At 32.5% G+C, this 20523-nt stretch overlaps 1 protein-coding gene across 1 annotated transcript; it reads left to right on the forward strand.

Moving 5' to 3' along the window:
* The first annotated feature begins 8752 nt into the window (after positions 1-8752).
* LOC134705035 (uncharacterized) lies at positions 8753-18907 on the forward strand. Its single transcript, XM_063563806.1, has 14 exons — positions 8753-9008; positions 10127-10310; positions 11688-11796; positions 12384-12497; positions 12964-13149; positions 13386-13500; positions 14237-14384; positions 14747-14881; positions 15549-15770; positions 16152-16222; positions 16603-16726; positions 17177-17305; positions 17903-18082; positions 18546-18907. Exons 1-14 carry the CDS (start codon positions 8847-8849, stop codon positions 18755-18757), a joined length of 2091 nt encoding a protein of 696 aa, XP_063419876.1. The 5' UTR covers positions 8753-8846; the 3' UTR covers positions 18758-18907.
* The last annotated feature ends 1616 nt before the right edge of the window (positions 18908-20523 follow it).

The raw sequence follows: 20523 nt of genomic DNA on the forward strand, positions 1-20523 counted from the left end.
ACAGTCTGCAGTTAAAGTTTTCAAAACATTTATAAGATTCATTAACTATCCTAGATTTTTACCAAACTTAGACAGAAGCTTCTTACAATCAAAAGATAGTATCAAGAGGAATATTTTTATTGTTTTTTTCACATTTTTGTTGAGCCTGCGATTTACAACAAAAGTAGGCGAGACACTGGATTCCAAGGAACCCTTACAAATTTTTATAAGTAATAGGACAACTATATTTGGTATGTGCGTACCTTGCATGGTGCTCATGCCAGTCACAGTTTTCACTTGACCTTGACCTCATTTCATGGATCAGTGAACAAGGTTAAGTTTTGGTGGTCAAGTCCATATCTCGGATATTATAAGCAATTGGTCTAGTATATTCGGTGTATGGAAGGACTGTAAGGTATACATGTCCAACTGGCAGGTGTTATCTGACCTTGACCTCATTTTCACAGTTCAGTTGTTAAAGTAAAGTTTTTGTTTTTTGGTCTGTTTCTTAAATATACAGATGTAATAGGTCTACTCTATTTGGTGTATGGAATGATTGTAAGGTGTACATTTGTAGCTGACCAGTTTCATCTGACCTTCACCTCATTTTCATGGTTCAGTGGTCGAAGTTAAGTTTTTGAGTGTTGGTTTTTTTTCTAATACTATATGCAATAGGTCAACTGTATTTGGTGTTTGGAAATACTTTATGATCTAAATATCAGTCGCATAGGTTTTATTTTACCTTGACCTCATTTTCACAGTGCATTGCTCTGTGTAGTATTTGTCAGCCTGCGACTTCAGTTGGAGAAAGCTCAACATAGGGATAGTTATCCAGCGGCGGCTATGGCGGCGGCTATGGCTGCTGCAGCGGCAGTCTTAGCTAACTTCTTAAAAGCTTTATATTTTAGAAGTTAAAAGACTTGGATGCTTTATACTTTGTATATGGAGGCCTCATTTTAAGAAGTTTCCGTCAGTCACACGTCCAATGTCCTTGACCTCATTTTCATGGTTCAGTGACTAGTGACTACTTGAAAAAATAGTTAAAATTTTTTTGTAATGTTAAGTTCTATCTTATTTAAGTAGCAGGATAACTATATTTGGTATGTGCGTACCTTGCAAGGTCCTCATGCCCTTCAGACAGTTTTCACTTGACCTCATTTCATTTCATGGATCAGTGAACAAGGTTAAGTTTTGGTGGTCAAGTCCATATCTCAGATACTATAAGCAATAGGTCTAGTATATTCGGTGTATGGAAGGACTGTAAGGTGTATGTGTCATCTGACCTTGACCTCATTTTCATGGTTCAGTGGTTATAGTTCAGTTTTTGAGTTTTGGTCTGTTTTGCTTATACTGTATGCAATTGTATATTTGGTGTATGGAATGATTGTAAGGTGTACAGGTCTAGCTGGTAGGTGTCATCTGACCTTGACCTCATTTTCATGGTTCAGTGGTCAAAGTTAAGTTTTTGAGTTTGGTCTATTTTTCTAATACAATAAGCAATAGGCCAACTATATTTGGTGTATGTAAATATTTTATGATCTATATGTCAGTGGCGTTACAAAAAGCAATATGGCCAATATTTAAAATATATTTGATGGATAGAATGATTGTAAGGTGTACATGACCTTCTGGCAGGTTTCATCTAAACTCGACCTCATTTTCATGGTTCATTGATCAATGTTCTGAATCTGTGGTAGCTTTATGACTGGACATACACAATGCTGGTCTCTTGACAACTTTACTCGTATTGTTTTAGTGTTGTAGTATTTTACATGTGCTATTTATATTGGTATCACGTCGTCCTAAGACGGATGGTTTCCGGATAATAGCTTAAGTATGAGTAAATAGAAATCAATAAAAGAAGTAGGGACAATAAGGGCCAAAATCGGCCCCAATTTTCACAAAAAAACAAAGTTCCTTCACAGTTATATATTACCAACTAAAATATTCATTATGAAGGGTGTTTTCAAAAAACATGCCACAATGTTTATAACCACAAAAGGAAACTTGTGATTGATTTTGGGGGTTATGGTCCTTAAGATTTACGAATTAGGGAACCAAAGGGCCCAAAACAAGCATTTATCTAGTGTCAGGACAAGAAGTTGTGTATAAGTATTTCAATTGTTCTGAAATTGTACCACACGGTTTAATACCATAAGTAGGAGGTTGGGATATATTTTAAGGGTTATGGGGTAAACATACTAGGAACAAAGGGCCAACAAGGGTACAAAAACAAGCATTTTTTGTAGTTTAAAGACAATAAATTGGAGTTATCTTTCTTTGTCCAGAATATTAGTTGAATCAATGCTATGTACAATATACAATGCAATATTCACTTTTACTACCAACTGATAAACTAAAGCAATTTAAAATATTCATTGATGACAAGCAATTTGATAACCATTCGAGGGTAATGCCCCTTTACAAGTGGAAAGATTGAAGATTTTTTTCTTTTCTGTTCTCTTAACTTAAAGTTGTCTCAACTAAATTTAAGGAAATGTGTATATAATGCTTATTATCCAAGTTCAATTTTTGGAAGCTTCATTATTACAGTTCTTGATTTATGTCCCTTTATAATGTAATATGCTTAGGGGGGGGGGGGGGGGGGCATCATCTGTGTTCCTTTGGACACATTGCCCATTTATTTTTTTAGAAGTTACTATTAATTAATATAAATTTTAACCATGACTGTATGATATTTTATATTTTAATATTTTATGATGTATTTAAATGAGTAGTTATTGTTGCAAACTCCATTAGAAATTTGAATTGAGATCATTTTTGAAATAAGGGAAAGGGGGAGGTGAAAAAATGGGGGGGGGGGGGGCAATTTGTCTCATTTCAGATTTCAAAAATAAAAAGAAAATTTCTTCAAACATTTTTTTTTTACAGGATTAATATTCAACAGCATATATAGTGAATTGGTCAAAGCAAAAAAATATTTTAAGATCATTAGACCACATTCATTCTGTGTCCGTAACCTATGCTGTGTCAACTATTTGATCACAATCCAAATTCCGAGCTGTATCCAGCTTGAATTTTGTGTCTATACTTACCCCAACCGTTCAGGGTTCGATCTCTGCGGTCGTATAAAGCTGCGCCCTGCGGAGCATCTGGTTTAAAAAAAAAGGGCAAGGGCCAGCTAAGCTTTTGTGATCTTTACCCGCCAATTGTCGTCTGTTTTCCGTCGTTCATTAGCTTTTCACGCTTTGATAGTTTCTTTAACGTTATTTGATTTCAAACAAACTAATATGAAAAAATAACAGGTATATAGTTTATAATTATAAACCATCAATTTAATGTCATATTTGACACCCAAAATTTAAGTTAACATTTTAAAATTGTAACGCTCTACGACCGCATTCGGAATTCAGACATCAAAATTATTATATTGTAAGAAATATGGAATCCTGAAATTTAGTTTATTAATGTCAAAAATTACCCACCCGAGTGTGATAGTCCATACTATTGACAAACTAATTAAGACGGGAATGACATTTATATATATATAAAGAATTAAATATTTATGTTCTTGAGGTGTTAACATGTCGGACAATTTCACAATCAATCCTCAACAGTTATTATAATTAACTAGAGTCCAACCATCTATGATCTATAATTATCATCATCTCTATACATTCCATTTGCCCTTTAAATTCCACTGCTAATTCAATAAGTGGAACTGCCAAGCAAATGAATTTACTGCATTGTCGACAAGGGTAGATTCCAAGCAGAGGAATTCACTGCATTGTGAAAAAGGGTAGCTGCCAAACAGAGGAATTCACGGCATTGTCAACAAGGGTAGATTCCAAGCAGAGGAATCCACTGCATTGTCAACAAGGGTGGAATCCAAGCGGCGGAATTCAGACACTGCATTGTCAACAAGGGTAGATTCCAAGCAGATGAATTCACTGCATTGTCAACAAGGGTAGACTCCAAGCAGAGGGATTCACTGCATTGTCAACAAGGGTAGATTCGAAGCAGAGGGATTCACTGCATTGTCAACAAGGGTATATTCCAAGCAGATGAATTCACTGCATTGTCAACAAGTGTAGATTCCAAGCAGAGGAATTCCACAATAACTATTAATATGTTCAGAGACAACATTTTGTATATGAGCATTTCGAGCATCAACTATGTTGTATTTAAAAAAATATATATTATAAAATTTCAATATAATACTTTTCTTTCAATCCTTAAAGAAACAAAAGGTTGCCTTGTCATAAATCTTCGTCATGTTTGCGATTTAACTGAGTAAGCTGTCTTACAATGAATATAATTAGATCCTGCAAATTATTTGGCGCCCGTCTGTGACCGAGTTGTCTAGAAAGTTGTCTCAGAATTACAGAAATGTGCTACTAATATCATAGGGATTATTCACAAATCGTGCGTTAACTGCAGTATTTCTGAATTCATTTCCTCCGAACTATACCCTCACGACACTTACCAAAGAGGAAATCCTGGATAATCATAGGTCTGTTCTTTGTTCCTTTGGGATTTCAACCAAAGATGAAGAACTGGATCTTCCATCACTGTATTGGATACCTAAACTACATAAGTGTCCTTACAAACAACGGTATATTGCTGGGCTCCACGAAACCCCTTTCTAAATTATTAACATCCATTTTATCAGCAATCAAAGACGGGCTTCAAAGTTATTGTGAAACTGCCTATTCTAGAGGTGGCGTGAATCAGATGTGGATACTTAAAAATTCCAAAGATCTTTTAGAGTGCGTACAATCTAACTCTCTTTCATCTTGTAACAGTTTTAAAACATTTGACTTTTCTACTCTTTACACAAGTATTCCACATTCCAAACTAAAAGACAAATTAAAAGAGTTGGTATTACTTTGCTTCATAAAAAAGAATGGCCAACGTAGATACATGTATCTTGTCTTAGGGAGGGATAAATCATACTTTGTAAAGAATCATTCTGATTCAAACAAAAAATTCTCTGAAACCGATATTATCAAGATGCTTGATTTCTTGATTGACAACATATTTGTTACGTTCGGAGGACGTGTTTTTCAACAGACTGTCGGCATCCCAATGGGAACAAACTGTGCCCCTCTCTTCTTGCTGACTTGTTTCTTTATTATTATGAGGCTGACTTCATGCAGGAACTTCTTAGGAAGAAAGATAAGAAGTTAGCAATATCCTTTAACTCTACTTTCCGCTATATAGATGACGTTCTTTCACTAAACAATTCAAAATTTGGTGACTATGTGGATCACATCTATCCCATCGAATTGGAGATAAAGGATACTACAGATACAGTTAAGTCGGCTTCATATCTTGACTTACATCTAGAAATTGACAATGAGGGTCGGTTGAAGACAAAACTTTACGACAAAAGAGATGATTTCAGCTTTCCAATTGTGAACTTTCCATTTCTAAGTAGCAACATTCCAGCAGCACCTGCATACGGGGTATATATCTCCCAATTGATACGATATTCCCGTGCTTGCATTTCCTATCATGATTTTCTTGATAGAGGGTTACTGCTCACAAGGAAGCTATTAAACCAAGAGTTCCAAATGGTGAAGTTGAAATCATCCCTTCGTAAATTTTACGGACGCCATCACGAGTTGGTTGACCGTTATGGAATAACCGTTTCACAAATGATATCGGATATGTTCCTTACGTCGTAACTACAATCCCCTTCCCTTTCATGAATTTGACCTACCGAATTAGACTATTTACCGGATCTGTAATCACATAAGCAACACGACGGGTGCCGCATGTGGAGCAGGATCTGCTTACCCTTCCGGAGCACCTGAGATCACCCCTAGTTTTTGGTGGGTTTATTCTTTAGTTTTCTATGTTGTGTCATGTGTACTATTGTTTTTCTGTTTGTGTTTTTCATTTTTAGCCATGGCGTTGTCAGTTTGTTTTAGATTTACGAGTTTGACTGTCCCTTTGGTATCTTTCGTCCCTCTTTTACATTATTAAGGACATTGATGAAATAAATCTCCCTGGTGATTTTTTTAATTTCAAGTTAAATTGTCGTTCTGGAGTTACGGAACTGTAACTATTAAAATTATGGGTGAACAAACTTTGCAAATTAGGCACTTTCTTCAGTATTCCTGGATTGCTTGCCTCCATACGTTACATTATTATAGGAATAAATGAAAGTAAGTTTCCTTTTGATTTTTGTTTATTTCCCGGTGTGTCACTCCAGAATAATGGGACTTTATTGTCAACATTTTCACCTACTCTTCTAGACTACCTTAACTTGAGTTTGCTTGGATTAACGAGTTTTTACATGATTTTTTTAATTTGTGAACAAACCAAACTGTTTGATTTAAAAATAGTATTATCATATATACATGTGGTATGAGTGCCAATGAGACAGCTCTCCATCCAAGTTACAATTTATAAAAGTAACCTATTAAAGGTCAATGTACGGTCTTCAACACGGAACCTTGGCTCATGCATCGCTTTTAACAAGACATTTTATTTGCTTATGATAATATAACTTTATAATATCCAATTTAATTCTTAAACGATTTCAATATCTACAATAACGATGTGTCATGCGCTCTTGGTGACAGCTATTTATTTATAGGTTGAAGAAAATTGAGGACCGGAGATAACCATAGACCCGTTTCGAACGACGTTAACTTTTAATTTGCATTCAATTAAGAAAGTGTCCATACCACAGTTTTTAAATTATTATCAAATCGAATTAACGAAAACGCATTTCTAATGCGAATTGAATAATGCGAATAAGCCAATTCAATTTCGAATCGAATTTACAAAAGAAGAGTGGGTAAACGCGATTAGCGAATTAAGAAATATTCGTGTGAATGAGGCATAACTAGAGACTATGTACTTGCGACAAAACGATTTTCTCCCCTAATCAGCAAAATAATCTCACTTGACTTTATTTTACAATTTCAAATTGTACTTTAAAGCCAAAAGTATAAGTTGTATGTGTTAGAGAACTGATCTGCCTGCTAAGTTTAAGGACAGTATAGTACTTTTTCAAAGACATTAATATTTGACGCACTCTTCCAGATGAAACTTTAATTGCAATAATTACAGTATCAAGGGATTTTATCTTGATAGCCTATAACGATTCATATGATCCCTTCGCAGAACACATTATTACTTTGTATTCTGTCGCACATTGGAAATTTGTCTTATCAATATTTAAACGTTTTACAATAATTTCTTCTAGAGTAATCACATTTACTGTGGGAGGCATATGACTTACACAATAACATTTTTAAATTTCAGAGTCATTTTTATTTTTAAACTTAAAACTGTAATATAATTTTGGTTAAGGTGGTAGAAGCTTGGAGTTTAGTTGACGACAAAATTCGAAGCAAGGTAAAGTTCTTTTTTCGGTATAACATAAGGTGCTTCTTGAATGACATGATATCACACATATATATTATATATATATTGTTTAAATATACTTTTTCACTTTTTTGGTCTTTGGGACAATGTTGTTTGTGCTGTATTTAGACCCTTCTACAACGAAATTTGTTTGACATGCACATGTATGAAAATTGCGGTTTTATCCAACGCAATCATAGGTTTGAACGTAGTTTTCAATTAATAGGTGTTTTTTTTATAAATATATATATATAAAGTTTAAAGAAAGACACAAATTACGTAGAATATTAGGAAAACGTGTATAGAACCATGAGAACGCACTATGGAAAAAAAACACCAATTAACATTTACTTTATCAACAAAAAAAACACACACACGTGAAACCTCACAACATTTAAGCTATCCACATGAATGTGTGAAAAAAATTTAAACTCAAATATATAATACCATGTCTCTGTTTCTTATAAATCATACATGTTGCATGTCCTGTTTACCCTTTTTAAATGGTCTTACTGTAGAGAGGAATTTGATATAAAAACAATGGTTCTATAGCTGGTCGATATTAGTATCTATGAACTTATGTTTTGTATTTCACAAGATCGTGATTTTATTAGAGTTGGTTGTCTATATGAGAATAAATCCGTTAGATGTGTGTTGATTGATACTTCAAACTTGGAGACCATTTACTGGCTTGGAACTAGCTTTCAGTAACTTCGAATACTCTTGAATCGATATTTTGTGTCTTTTTACATTTATTTTGTCACAACGTTATTAGCTAAATGTGATTCGTGCCGATCTGATCAGTTGGGTCATTTCCAACTGATTTCATACAGCTATAGTTCTTATGTTGTGTTGTTGTATCACTGTCCCAGGATTGTGCGCTTACAAACATGAGTTTCCTCGCCACATTGTATATGTCTGTCTTAAAGCAAGAGCCAGTATTCGTCTTTGTTTGGTGCGCGTGCTTACATATTTTTTCGATTTTTTTTTTATAAATCGGATTATTTTTTCTCCTCTAATTTTTTCATACTTTGTCATGTCGAAGCTGACTATACGGTATGGGTTTTGCTCATTCTTGATATTAATACTAATATATTATCTAACAAATGCCATGTGATACTTGGGTTTTTGAATGTTCCCATTGCATTTTCTACCTCCATTTTACAGCAAAATTCAATTATAAGTCGCACATATTAGGCTTCATTAAATTATCACGTATTCACAAAGATAACAATTGAAAATTGTTAATATAATTATTTTCATTTGAAACACTAATGTTTTATCAATATTTTGAATATTGAATAAATTGCTTGAACACATTTGTCATACATGTACACATAATTTATAAATATTTTATTACATGGGGACTAATATAATTAGTTATCTAATAATTATATATAATGATGTCACTATCTAAAATAGTATCAATACCAAACAAGTTTGGAAAGTCAAAGCAGCCTGGATAAATCAAGAAGAAAAGGAAACCATATTCTAAGGAGGCTTACATATATATTGTAGTAAAAATGTCATACGATATAATGAGAAATCATTGGAAATACCAGACAAGCTGGACAGATGGTTTTACCTGCACCCACGTTAAACTGCAGCCCAGAACAGCAGAATCGCCAGTATCACCAGTACCATATAGACACCAACGCTATACTTCACCAACACGAAGATCACAGGTAATTCTTACAGAAAGCAATTTACTTATAATCAGCATTATTATTAATAACCTTTTTTATAATATATTATTGCAACAGTATACAGAATTAAGATAAATTGTTTGAAAACATTCGTGTACCACAACTTAATCTATAGCATGGTTTGTTGGTGTGGTTCATAAGTCTCTCTGTTTTTTTTTTATGTGTTTGAACCTTTTTGTTACTAGTAATTTTGGGGCCCTTTATAGCTTGCTATTCAGTGTGAGCAAATGCTCTGTGTTGTAGGCTGTACTTTGACATGTAAAGTTGTTTAAAACTTGTAATACGTTGCGGCTATCTCTTTGGCACTCATTTATACCACATCTGTTTACTTTACCTACCTGTCTGTCTTTCCAATTTACAAGCAGAAATTTTAGGTGAACAAATCATTAAATGCCGTTCCCAAACATTTCAGTGTGTAGATGTTATCATTTCAAACACTTTAACTTACACATTTTTTTACTAGCATCCAAAAAACACCTTTTTTTGTGTTCCATTGTGGTTAATTGTTTTATAGACATCAATAACTTTGTCAAATTTTCATGGATTTTTTTTATGAATTTGAACAGAAGCTTGTTTATAACTAAAATACAGAATCAAGAGTAAAATTTTTAGATATGTATTCTTATTTTCAGTATCTTTTGATAGATGGAATTAGTTTCAGCTAACATTTACATACAGTCTGGGATTGGATAATTTGACATGATAAATTTGTGAACCTAGGTTGTTTCAATGTTATGATAATCTTCAATTACTGATAAATTGACTCGCTTCAACAGCTTTCGGTCAGCATTGCACTTCTACCTTGACAGCAGGAATCACAGGCGAGACACAGGGTTACGGGGATTATGGGCGAATTAGAGCTAGACGTACAGTAAATTAATTGATATCTTCCTATTGAAGAAATTATTTACATACATTTATGTCTTTTGATTATTATTTTCGTTAGGTTGTTGTCCCATTACCATATATACCAATCACTCATAATCCTGTATTCGCATAACTTAACATGGAGTGTCCGTGACATCTTTCATAACGTGGTAAACATTATTAAAAAAAAAATGATACCGTTGTCTTGAACATTTTTTTTTAAATTGCAGTCAAGCTCTCCGGAACCAAGAAATAAACACGATAGTCGACCGGTTAGCAGGACAACTACAAAGAAAAAGCATCCAAAGACACCTATACAAGTCTTAGATATGAGGAGAGAACAAAGAGTTTGCAGAACCAAACCGTGGACTGAAAAGGCTCCGTTAAAACACCACAATAGAAACAAATACATAGGTTGGCATAGTATTTGTATTATTCACACTATTTTAATGCAATATCTATTTAAACCCAAAAAGGGCGAACTGACTTTTTTGTCAAAAGCTGGTAATCCACCTCTTCATTAGTTTGACACTTTTGTGTAAAGAATATCTTCAATTTTCATATTATTAATTTAATTTTGGACATGTTGGTACATACATTTTAAGAAAATATTAGTGATAAGGGTTAAAATGATCAATCGTCGCTATTTAAGTAGGGTCAATAGCACTGAATTGCACAGAATATTGTTGCAATGGATCTTTTGCGTCATTTAATGATTTTTGTTTACTCTATTTTGATAAATTCATTTTATATCGAACTTACGTTCACAGTAATGTCGGAAACCATATTTGAAAATGGTAAAGCATATTTTTAATAACTTTTAAAAGTCCAATAGTTCGGTTTGAAATATTTTCATGTTTTTGAGATAAACAAAATGGTTTTTCATTTTTTCTTCATTTACAATTACTTTTTTTTTAAATATAAATTTTAGTTTCGGCTCTTCGCCTCCTCTTTTTCTACGGATTTCTTGATTAATAACATGATTTATTTCAAACGAAACCATTAGAATAATTAAAATATTCGCTTCAATTGCCAGATCACAACTTTTTTTTAATGAAAAAGAAACTAATAACGATTTGATAATTTGAATAACGGTAAATCTAAATGAGGAATTTTAAATGACATGAACTTATTTCAAAATCGTCCAGCCGCATTTATTATTCTAGTCATTTAATTTCGTCTTCATCAATTATGCAAAAACTCTTTCCCTTTTGGAACTCCCCAAATTATAATTATAAATCTTCTATAATTTTACAGTTTTTGTAAATAAAATATGGTCCAAAGAGTCAAATCATTTTTTTTGTTTTTGCAGTCTAAAATGTTCTTTGCAATGAAAATAAATCTGATCAGAGATTTCGTTACTTGGAAGCATAGGTTGTTAAAATTTTCACAATTTCGCACACATATAAATATCAAGGAGCGTAGGAGCATGAAATCGATAAAATTGAGAATGGAAATGGCGAATGTGTCAAAGACAACAACCCAACCAAAGAGCAAAAACAGTTCACGGCCACCAATTGGTCTTCATCACAGCGAAAAAATCCCCCACCCGAAGAATAATTTAATTGAACTAAAATTGATAAAAGTATACAAAACAAAGAAGAAAGACCAGTCATTAATTTCAAAGGAAAGTACAATAACATTTTATCTTTGGTATGAGCAATACTTTTTCAAATTGAAGATAAAAAAAACATTTTTAAATGGTTATAATTCAGAAGATTGAATATCGTAATTGCCTTTATTGTATGTTATATATTTCGTTATGTAATGACTGATGTAAATTATTTTTAGAAACATACTATGAAAATTGCTTGCCACCAGATGCAGACTTGGAAGAACTCAAGCTTCATTCCAGAAAATTTGTCGCTAATTCACGCTATGGAAATATTTACCAAATAAAGTAAGTCCAATCTACTTATTTTATTTTGAGATTCTATAGTATATTAATTTAGTTAACACGCATCCTGTTATTCAAATATGATATGCATTCCTTTTTGTTTTGTGTTGTTTGCTGTGCATGTACTTGTTTTGCGGCATGAATGTTTTTGAGCGAACAATCTTCCTCTAACATGAGGCTGTGTAACAACAGCACGACTTGTTAAAAAGTATATTTTACTGGAACACAACTGGACATTAAATGTACCATATGCGCTTCCATGAGTTGGTACTTGGGTCATACGTTTTTTTTTTATTTAAAAATTATTGACATTAATCTTTGAATTATCATCTTTAAACTTGAAATTTCCAACTTTAATCTAGGAATTATCAAGTTTACCCTTGGAATTATCAAGTTTAATCTTGGAATTATCAAGTTTAACCTTAGAATTATCAAATTTAATCTTGGAATTTCCAACGTTAATCTTGGAATTTCCAACTTTAATATGTTTAAAGAACAACACTTGAAACATAAACAGCCTATTCTTACAATAGATTTAAGACATATCTGTTTGCTTATTTATTATTTACTTTTTCACATTTAATATATAGATACGACAAAAAAGCCAGAAGCCCACTTGAGAAAGTTGAAGAACCCGTGACTTGGTTGTGGGAGGAAGATTACAAAGTTTGGTTACGTGATAGTCAACGTTCTGTTACTGGCAGGTACGATTAATCCATACGTTAGATTGTTCCTAAAACAAGTTCAACCATAGAAAACAAGAGAGAGGACTGGTATAAAAAAGAGTAATAGTAAAAACGAGAGAGGAAGAGTAAAAAAACAAGAGTATGAGAAAAAAGGGAGAGTAAGAGTAAAATAGAGGGAGGAAGAGTAAAATAGAGGGAGGAAGAGTAAAAAAAACCAGAGTAAGAGTAAAAAAAAGAGAGTAAGAGTAAAAAACCCCAAAGTAAGAGTAAAATAGAAATAACAAGAGTAAAACAAAAAGCAGAGTAAGAATAAAAAGGGATAGCAAGAGTATGAAAGAGAGCAAGAGTAATAAAAAAAAATCAGAGTAAAAGTAAAAAGGAGAGTGGAAGTGTAAAAAAATACAGAGTAGGAGTAAAAAAGAGAGATCAAGATAGGTGAATCTGTATGCAGCAAATTTGTTTTTGATATACGATATTGTTTAAGGTCAACGCCTGTAACGCCTACATATCAGTCTTTGTCCATGACACCAAGAGGTATAAAGGTTGGTCAGTACACAACAAGATCATCTGATGGCGGATACCATTCTATCATAACAAAGCCTTCGAAACCAGATTCAACTCCACGAATGGGACAGAGTATTACAGACAAGCCTAATGCAGAATTATTTGCGTAAGTTTAATGTGATACTTTCAAATATTACTTGGAGGAAAAAATCAATTTTGCAAACTTCCTTGTCAACTAATAGACATTAAACATTCCGTATCAACTAGTTTAAAGGCATAATTTCAACCATATCATATACGTAAATTTTCATAAATTCTTAAAACAAAAATTAGTTAATTAAAATTTTGGTCTCAGACAAACATATTTTCAGCATATTACGCTGACTTTCTACATAATTTCAGGCATTGTAATGCTTATCGCCTAAATAAACAGGAGAGACAGAAGGCCGCCATTAAGATTCAGACACGGTTTCGAGGATACAGAATCAGAGCACATTTGGATAGATTAAAACGAAAGGTACTAAGATTTTTTTTTAATTTTTTTTTTAGGTTGGAAGATATCTAATCTCAACACTTTTTCAAACAAAATATAATACTCAATACGATCTCCTTGTATGTAAATATCACATACACATACAGATTGTAGCGCATCTTACCTGTGGCGTTTGGGAAACAAGCATACGCACAAACTGTCAAAACGAAGAACAAAAACAACTAACAAAAAACCAAACGAAACACAATTAAATAACTAACGATCTATTTGTACCCTGCTACTGAAGCTGATCTACTACAACACGAAAGATGATTCGTCAATGTTCATTATGCATAAAATAAATCAATTGATAGATATCAATCAGTACACATCAAACAGATTTAATGCAAGTTATTCTTACTATTACACCATCTGAGTAATAGTGACTTTGTGAAATTTCAAATATAAGTATTTACAGCAATACATAAAAAATAATTTAGTTGTATTATAAACTAAATCAATGCTATTACGTTTCAATTCTGCTTCTTACATTCTTACAGAATCGATTATTTCCTATATGAAAGTACTACTTAGTTAGAATTTTCATTAAAATGTTTTCCATAACTGTTACACCATATTAATGACAAAATATGCTTTTTGTCATATCTTGAGAGTCCTGACTTTATGTCAGATCATATATTTTATAACTCTTGATAAAACTAAATCACACAAATAGTAGGCAAGATAATCTAGCTTATCCCTATTCTCATTATCTCAACAGGTTATTCTTGACCATGGAAAATGCTGGAAGAATTTTGTCAAAGAATACAAAGAACTAGTATCAAGAATACAATCACGTTATGGCTTAATGAATCATTCTTGTCCAATTGTACTGAAAGAGATTGACGAGTTCATGGATACAAAGTATAGTATGTGTATATCGTGTACTTAAAATGCATATCAATACAAAGAACACACTTAGAGCATTATCTCAACTTAACTAACTTGGAGTATTCTTGAAAAAATTGCCGATTTGGGGTCTGTCCCATGCAACTCAATAAGAAAGTTTAATTTAGTATTGAACACTTTAAATTTATCAATGCATATATAAACGTCGAAAAAAGTTTAAATAGATATTTAGATCATCAAGAATTTTATAAGTTAAAATTTCCACTGGACTAACAATTTTTTTCATCCAATTCTATCTTTTAATTATGTTTAAAATAAAAAATTACAACAATATTATGATACTTTAACAGTTTTGATTTATTCTAATTTTCTTATTGTATAGAATATGAAAGAGAATTTGACAAGACTTCAGAAAAAGGAAAATTGTTCAAAGAAGACTTGTCTTTGTTTTTGAAAAACTGTGATCTTCATCCAACAGATAAGGACATCTCAACTGCATTCAACAAAATATACAGAGGTTAGTTATATACACAAATGTAACAGTGATATTGACCGCTGGACAGTAATTATATCTTTAATATACATGTACATGTATTCTGTCAGGACATTAGATTCGTTTGGGTTCATCCACTTTTTTAAAAAAGATTATAACACGGTCCATAAACCTTCAGTGCCAGAAATTACTGGAGAATCATATAATCTAGATACTAATAAATAAAGGCAACAGTATACCGGTATTTACTTTAATAGTCATAAATCGATTGAGAGAATATGAAATTAAATCCGGGTTTCCGATGGTAACATATCAACTATAAGAGGAAAACTAAAGAACAACCGGTACACTGAAATGCATCAAAAAACAAACGCCAACATACACAGAAACGACTACTTGATGACAATTGCCATATTGCTGACTTGGTACAGGGCATTTAAGAAAACAATGGTGGGTTGAACCTGGATTACTGGCTAGCTTAACCACCCGCTTTATGACATTGTTAACGACTACTCTGCTTGACAGAAATACAACACAAACACACGCAAAATCATTCATACCGCAGTTTATATCATATGTATCATGTATGTATCTTGTTGTTCTAGTTTTTGTAATTTTTTATATGTTTTATACGAGGTAATATATAATATTGGATTTCTTATTTTCATAATTTTTCGAATTTTAATTTTAGGTTCTGGAAACACTGCTGAGGTAGTTCTTGTACTTGATTGTTCCACTAGTATCGGACCACTTGGGTTCCGTCGCCTGATACAGTTTGTGAAGGATTTAGTTTGTATGTATGATATAGCACCAGATCGAGTTAGAATTGGGGTTCTTCCTTTCAATGAAGATATATTCCAGTCCTTCAGTATATCAACACATCGAACCCGACATGACATATTGAATGCAATAGGTATTTTAAATTTCATAAATTATTTATTGCAGTTTACATATATTTTATTTTATCAATTTTTTATATCGAATTCAATTCAAGTCTTAGACGACATACCATCAAATGTTTTAAAAGGAGCATATTGAAGAACCAAAAGCACCAAAACAGAATCAACACTAAAAGGTGTCTTCTATAATAAACTGTTATCACAGAGATATGTCTCGCCTTTTTGTAATTTTGATAATGCAAATGTTGAAATCCAAATAGCAATACTATAACATCTTACACAAGTTTTGCAAATATTCACAAAACAATGAAATAAATTGTGAAGTTTTTCGCAAAAAAACCCAACATATTTCGCTGTTATGTCAAAAATAATACATGTTTTCTCCTATTTTTCAGATACAATTCGATTGAAACATGGACTGACACGAACCCATCTGGCTATCAAAGAAATGACAAATATGCTTTCGGTAAATAGAGTATACACAGTGTAAATAGAGGAATATTTCAATAAATATGACGTTATTTTGCTTATAAACGCACTTATACGAGATATATAAAAATGAAGTAACACACTGAGAATTTACAATTTTAGATGAGGAATGCGGGGAAAAAATATTTAGAAAAAGTAATTACGACTATGTAGTACATATTTTGTTGGCTGTTTTTTTTCTCTCATAATATGTCTATATAACACGGGGTAGGTTATTATTTTCGTTAGATAAGATATATTGTTTTGTTATTGCACCATTTCCCCATGTGTAAGCTGAATTGCATTTCAATTATAAAGTACCAAGACCTTTATTATTAGACTCACACATAGTCCAAAACGGTTGAATTTATTATGTAGAATGCTAGACCTGGTATCAAGAAGATTGGTATTGTTATAACCGATGGGAAATCATCCGAGCCAGAGTGTACGGAGTTGGAAGCAAAAAGAGCTAATGACGATGGCATAGAAGTTTATACAATAGGTTCGTAATAGAAAAAGATAAAATTGAGAATGGAAATGGGGAATATGTCAAAGAGACAGCAACCCGACCATAGAAAATGTCTGATTATAGGGCACTATCTACGAGATACATAATAAATTTAAATTATAATCTTTTTTGTTCAATCATTAATGCAGTCAGTATGTTTTAATTTTGTCAAAATAAGCTAAAAAAAAACCATTGATGATGAATTATTCACTTTTATGATATGATTACAGTGTCGTGATAGCCTTGTTTAAAGCAGAATTTTCCCATGTTGGTATCTTCTTTTGATATTCAGACGTTGTAATGTGTTTTTATTGATGATTAAAATTTTATTGGATATTCGTCAAAATTATTTTATTTTTTACAGGAAATATAATTATTTTATAAAAACCAGAAATTATTACTTGCTTCTTGATCAATTTATACAATTCAATTATAATATTGCAGGCGTTGGTGAAAGTGTGGATACGTCTGAATTGTTGACTATTGCCTCATCAGACAAAACTATGTACACAGTGAAAAGTTATAACGATCTAGCGGATCTTACTCATGTTATTGCTAAAGTAACCCATCAAGGTAATCACTTAGAAAGCTTTTTCCGGCGCATAACTCTCTAGGTTATATTAATTCAGCAAAAGCAACTTCAGGATGTCTTTGATTTCGATGCAATTTCAATTGATAACTATCAAGTTGTATACCAATTTTTGATAATAAAAAAGTTCATTATAATAGTGCATATTAAAGTGTAATATTTACCCACATGTTCTCTTGCTGTTTTTTCTTTAAAACAATTCCCTATATACAACCACAAAAGTATGCCATGTCATATACTTAGGACGATTGTATTTGAATAAAGAAGAAAAACAATTTATCAGGGAAATGGAATCAGTCAAGACTTTCAGTATTTATCATTTTCATAGTTCTTAAATATGTCAAATTATCTTTTTTCCACATATTTTTTTTATATCTTACTGCATAATTACCGTTGAATTGTTTGAGAATAAAGTAATTAAGGCCAAATAATTGTTTACTATTACTTTAAATATAGACAAAGGAATACAGTAGGAAAACATAGATGTAGCTCTTTATCTAAAATGTTGTCTATATTTATCTAAAATGTTGTCTATATTTATCTAAAATGTTGTCTATATAGAAACCTTGTTCTTTTGATAGAGCAAACAACGAGTAAAATAAGCTGTTGGGACAATGGAAAATGTCGTCCTCTGACGACGACAGAAAGTATGGAGATATTATGGACATTGTATCCTCCTCCAGCTGCTAATCTGTCACATGTCCGGAAGTCTAGATGGATCAGACCAATCATACAGGGAACAGAGGCATGGTCGCTTTTAGGTAAATACTTTTCAGTGTTTCGTTAATACTTTACCAATTATAGATGTGATATAATTGATTTAAAAAGGTGTCTATCTATGAACAGGAAAAATATGTCATTCAAGACACTTGCGCTAAAATCATCATCTTGTTAGATCGACGAAAAATACTTTGTCTAACTTAAATATTTCATTGTGGGTAATAAAAAAAAGAAATTTAATGCCAAATTAATGGTAACATGTAGTGGCGTTCATTGTGTGAATATTGACATAATCAAGAATATAGTGTTCCCAGAAATAGTCATAATGCATAGAATAATTTTTCATTAAACCTATTGGTCTTATTTTAAATTGTGTATTTTGATTTGAAATTGGTAATCCTTTTAACCATTTAACCAGTTACATAACTTGAAACATTGCATAATCAAATAAATAAAATGTAACCATAATGTATATATACACTTAAAACTCTAAATAAATTTCAGACGAGAAGACAAAATCATCAACTGACATCAGATCATGTCTTCGAATTGTAGTTCAGGCAAGAATAAACAAAAATGGCAGTGTCATGCTTCCCTCGAAGAACAAAACTGGTGTAGAGAATATCAAGGATGTAGACGAAGCTGTCACTTATATAGAAGAATGGATGAAATGGCAACGGGAAAACAACGAAGAATCTGATTTCAGTAGTGCTTAAAAAAAATAAAGATTACGATTAATATTCTTATAGTCATTGAAGGCGAATCTAATGTAAATATAATCGGAAGTCTAGCTGCAGCAATGGAATACTCTTACAGGCTACGTGTATGTGTACAGGACCAGTGACACGTCTACGATAGAAAGTGGAGTATACATGAGACAATATGAGTGAATGATGGACAAGCTAGCTGTTATTAATGAATAAATAGACCGAACTGTTTTATTTCAAATGAACAAGTTGTTTTGGTATCATTTTTTAACATTTGGTTTGAGACTACTTTTTGATATGTACATTTTGTAGTTGGTTGAACATAATAATGTCAGACAAACAATTTTAGCTGTATTGCATATTGTTTATGTTTTTTTCCTTGTCTTTGAAATTCTTTACAAAAAATGCGAAATCTGAAATTGTGAACATGGCCAATAACATAACATGTATGATATACAGTACGTATATTATACAAGTCTTTAGAGTGAACTATCAACTGCTATCGGAACATAACTAGAGGCTCTAAAGAGCCTGTGTCGCTCACCTTGGTCTGTGAATATTAAACAAAGGATGCAGATGGATTCATGACAAAATTGTGATTTAGTGATGGTGATGTGTTTGTACATCTTACTTTACTGAACATTCTTGCTGTTTACAATTATCTCTATCTATAATGAACTTGGCCCAGTAGTTTCAGAGAAGATTTTTGTAAAAGATTACTAAGATTTACGAAAAATGGTTAAAAATTGCCTATAAAGGGCAATAACTCCTGAAGGGGTCAACTGACCATTTCAGTCATGTACCTTGTTTGTAAATCTTACTTTGCTGAACATTATTGCTGTTTACAGTTTATCTCTATCTATAATAATATTCAAGATAATAACCAAAAACAGCAAAATTTCCTTAAAATTACTAATTCAGGGGCAGCAATCCATAAAAACGGGTGGCCCGATTCACCTGAAAATTTTAGGGCAGATAAATCTTAATCTGATAATCAATTTTACTTCATGTCAGATTTGCTCTAAATGCTTTGGTTTTTGAGTTTTAACCAAAAACTGCATTTTACCCCTCTGTTCTATTTTAGCTGTGTCGGCCATCTTGGTTAGTTGGCGGGGTCACGCCACACATTTTCTAAACTAGATACCCTAATGATGATTGTGGCCAAGTTTGGTTTAATTTGGCCCAGTAGTTTCAGAGGAGAAGATTTTTGTAAAAAATAACTAAGATTTAGGAAAAATGGTTAAAAATTGCCTATAAAGGGCAATAACTCCTCAAGAGGGCAACTGGCCATTTCGGTCATGTTGACTTATTTGTAGATCTTACCTTGCCGAACATTATTGCTGTTTACAGTTTATCTCTATCTATAATAATATTCAAGATAATAACAAAACCAGCAAAAGTTCATTAAAATTACCAATTCAGGGGCAGCAACCCAACAACGGGTTATTAGATTCATCTGAAAATTTCAGGGCACATAGATCTTGACCTGATAAACAATTTTACTCTTTGTCAGATTTGCTCTAAATGCTTTTGTTTTTGAGTTATAAGCCAAAAACTGCATTTTACACCTATGTTCTATTTTTAGCCATGGCGGCCATCTTGGTTGGTTGGCCGGGTCATCGGACACATTTTTAGCTCACCTGGTCCAAAGGGCCAAGTGAGCTTTTCTCATCACTTGGCGTCCAGCGTCCGGCGTCGTCCGTCGTCGTCGTCGTCCGTCGTCGTTAACTTTTACAAAAATCTTCTCCTCTGAAACACAGGGACTCGGTTAGCAG

Source organism: Mytilus trossulus, chromosome 2 (assembly GCF_036588685.1).
Source record: "Mytilus trossulus isolate FHL-02 chromosome 2, PNRI_Mtr1.1.1.hap1, whole genome shotgun sequence".
Lineage (NCBI taxonomy): Eukaryota > Metazoa > Mollusca > Bivalvia > Mytilida > Mytilidae > Mytilus > Mytilus trossulus.

Bases quoted from the DNA above. Each gene is read 5' to 3' on its own strand.
- LOC134705035 (XM_063563806.1), top strand. From the start codon at position 8,847: ATGTCATACGATATAATGAGAAATCATTGGAAATACCAGACAAGCTGG. The intron at 14,385-14,746 runs GTATGTGTATAT...CTTATTGTATAG, and splicing joins GTTCATGGATACAAAGTATA to AATATGAAAGAGAATTTGAC. The intron at 16,727-17,176 runs GTTCGTAATAGA...ATAATATTGCAG, and splicing joins CATAGAAGTTTATACAATAG to GCGTTGGTGAAAGTGTGGAT.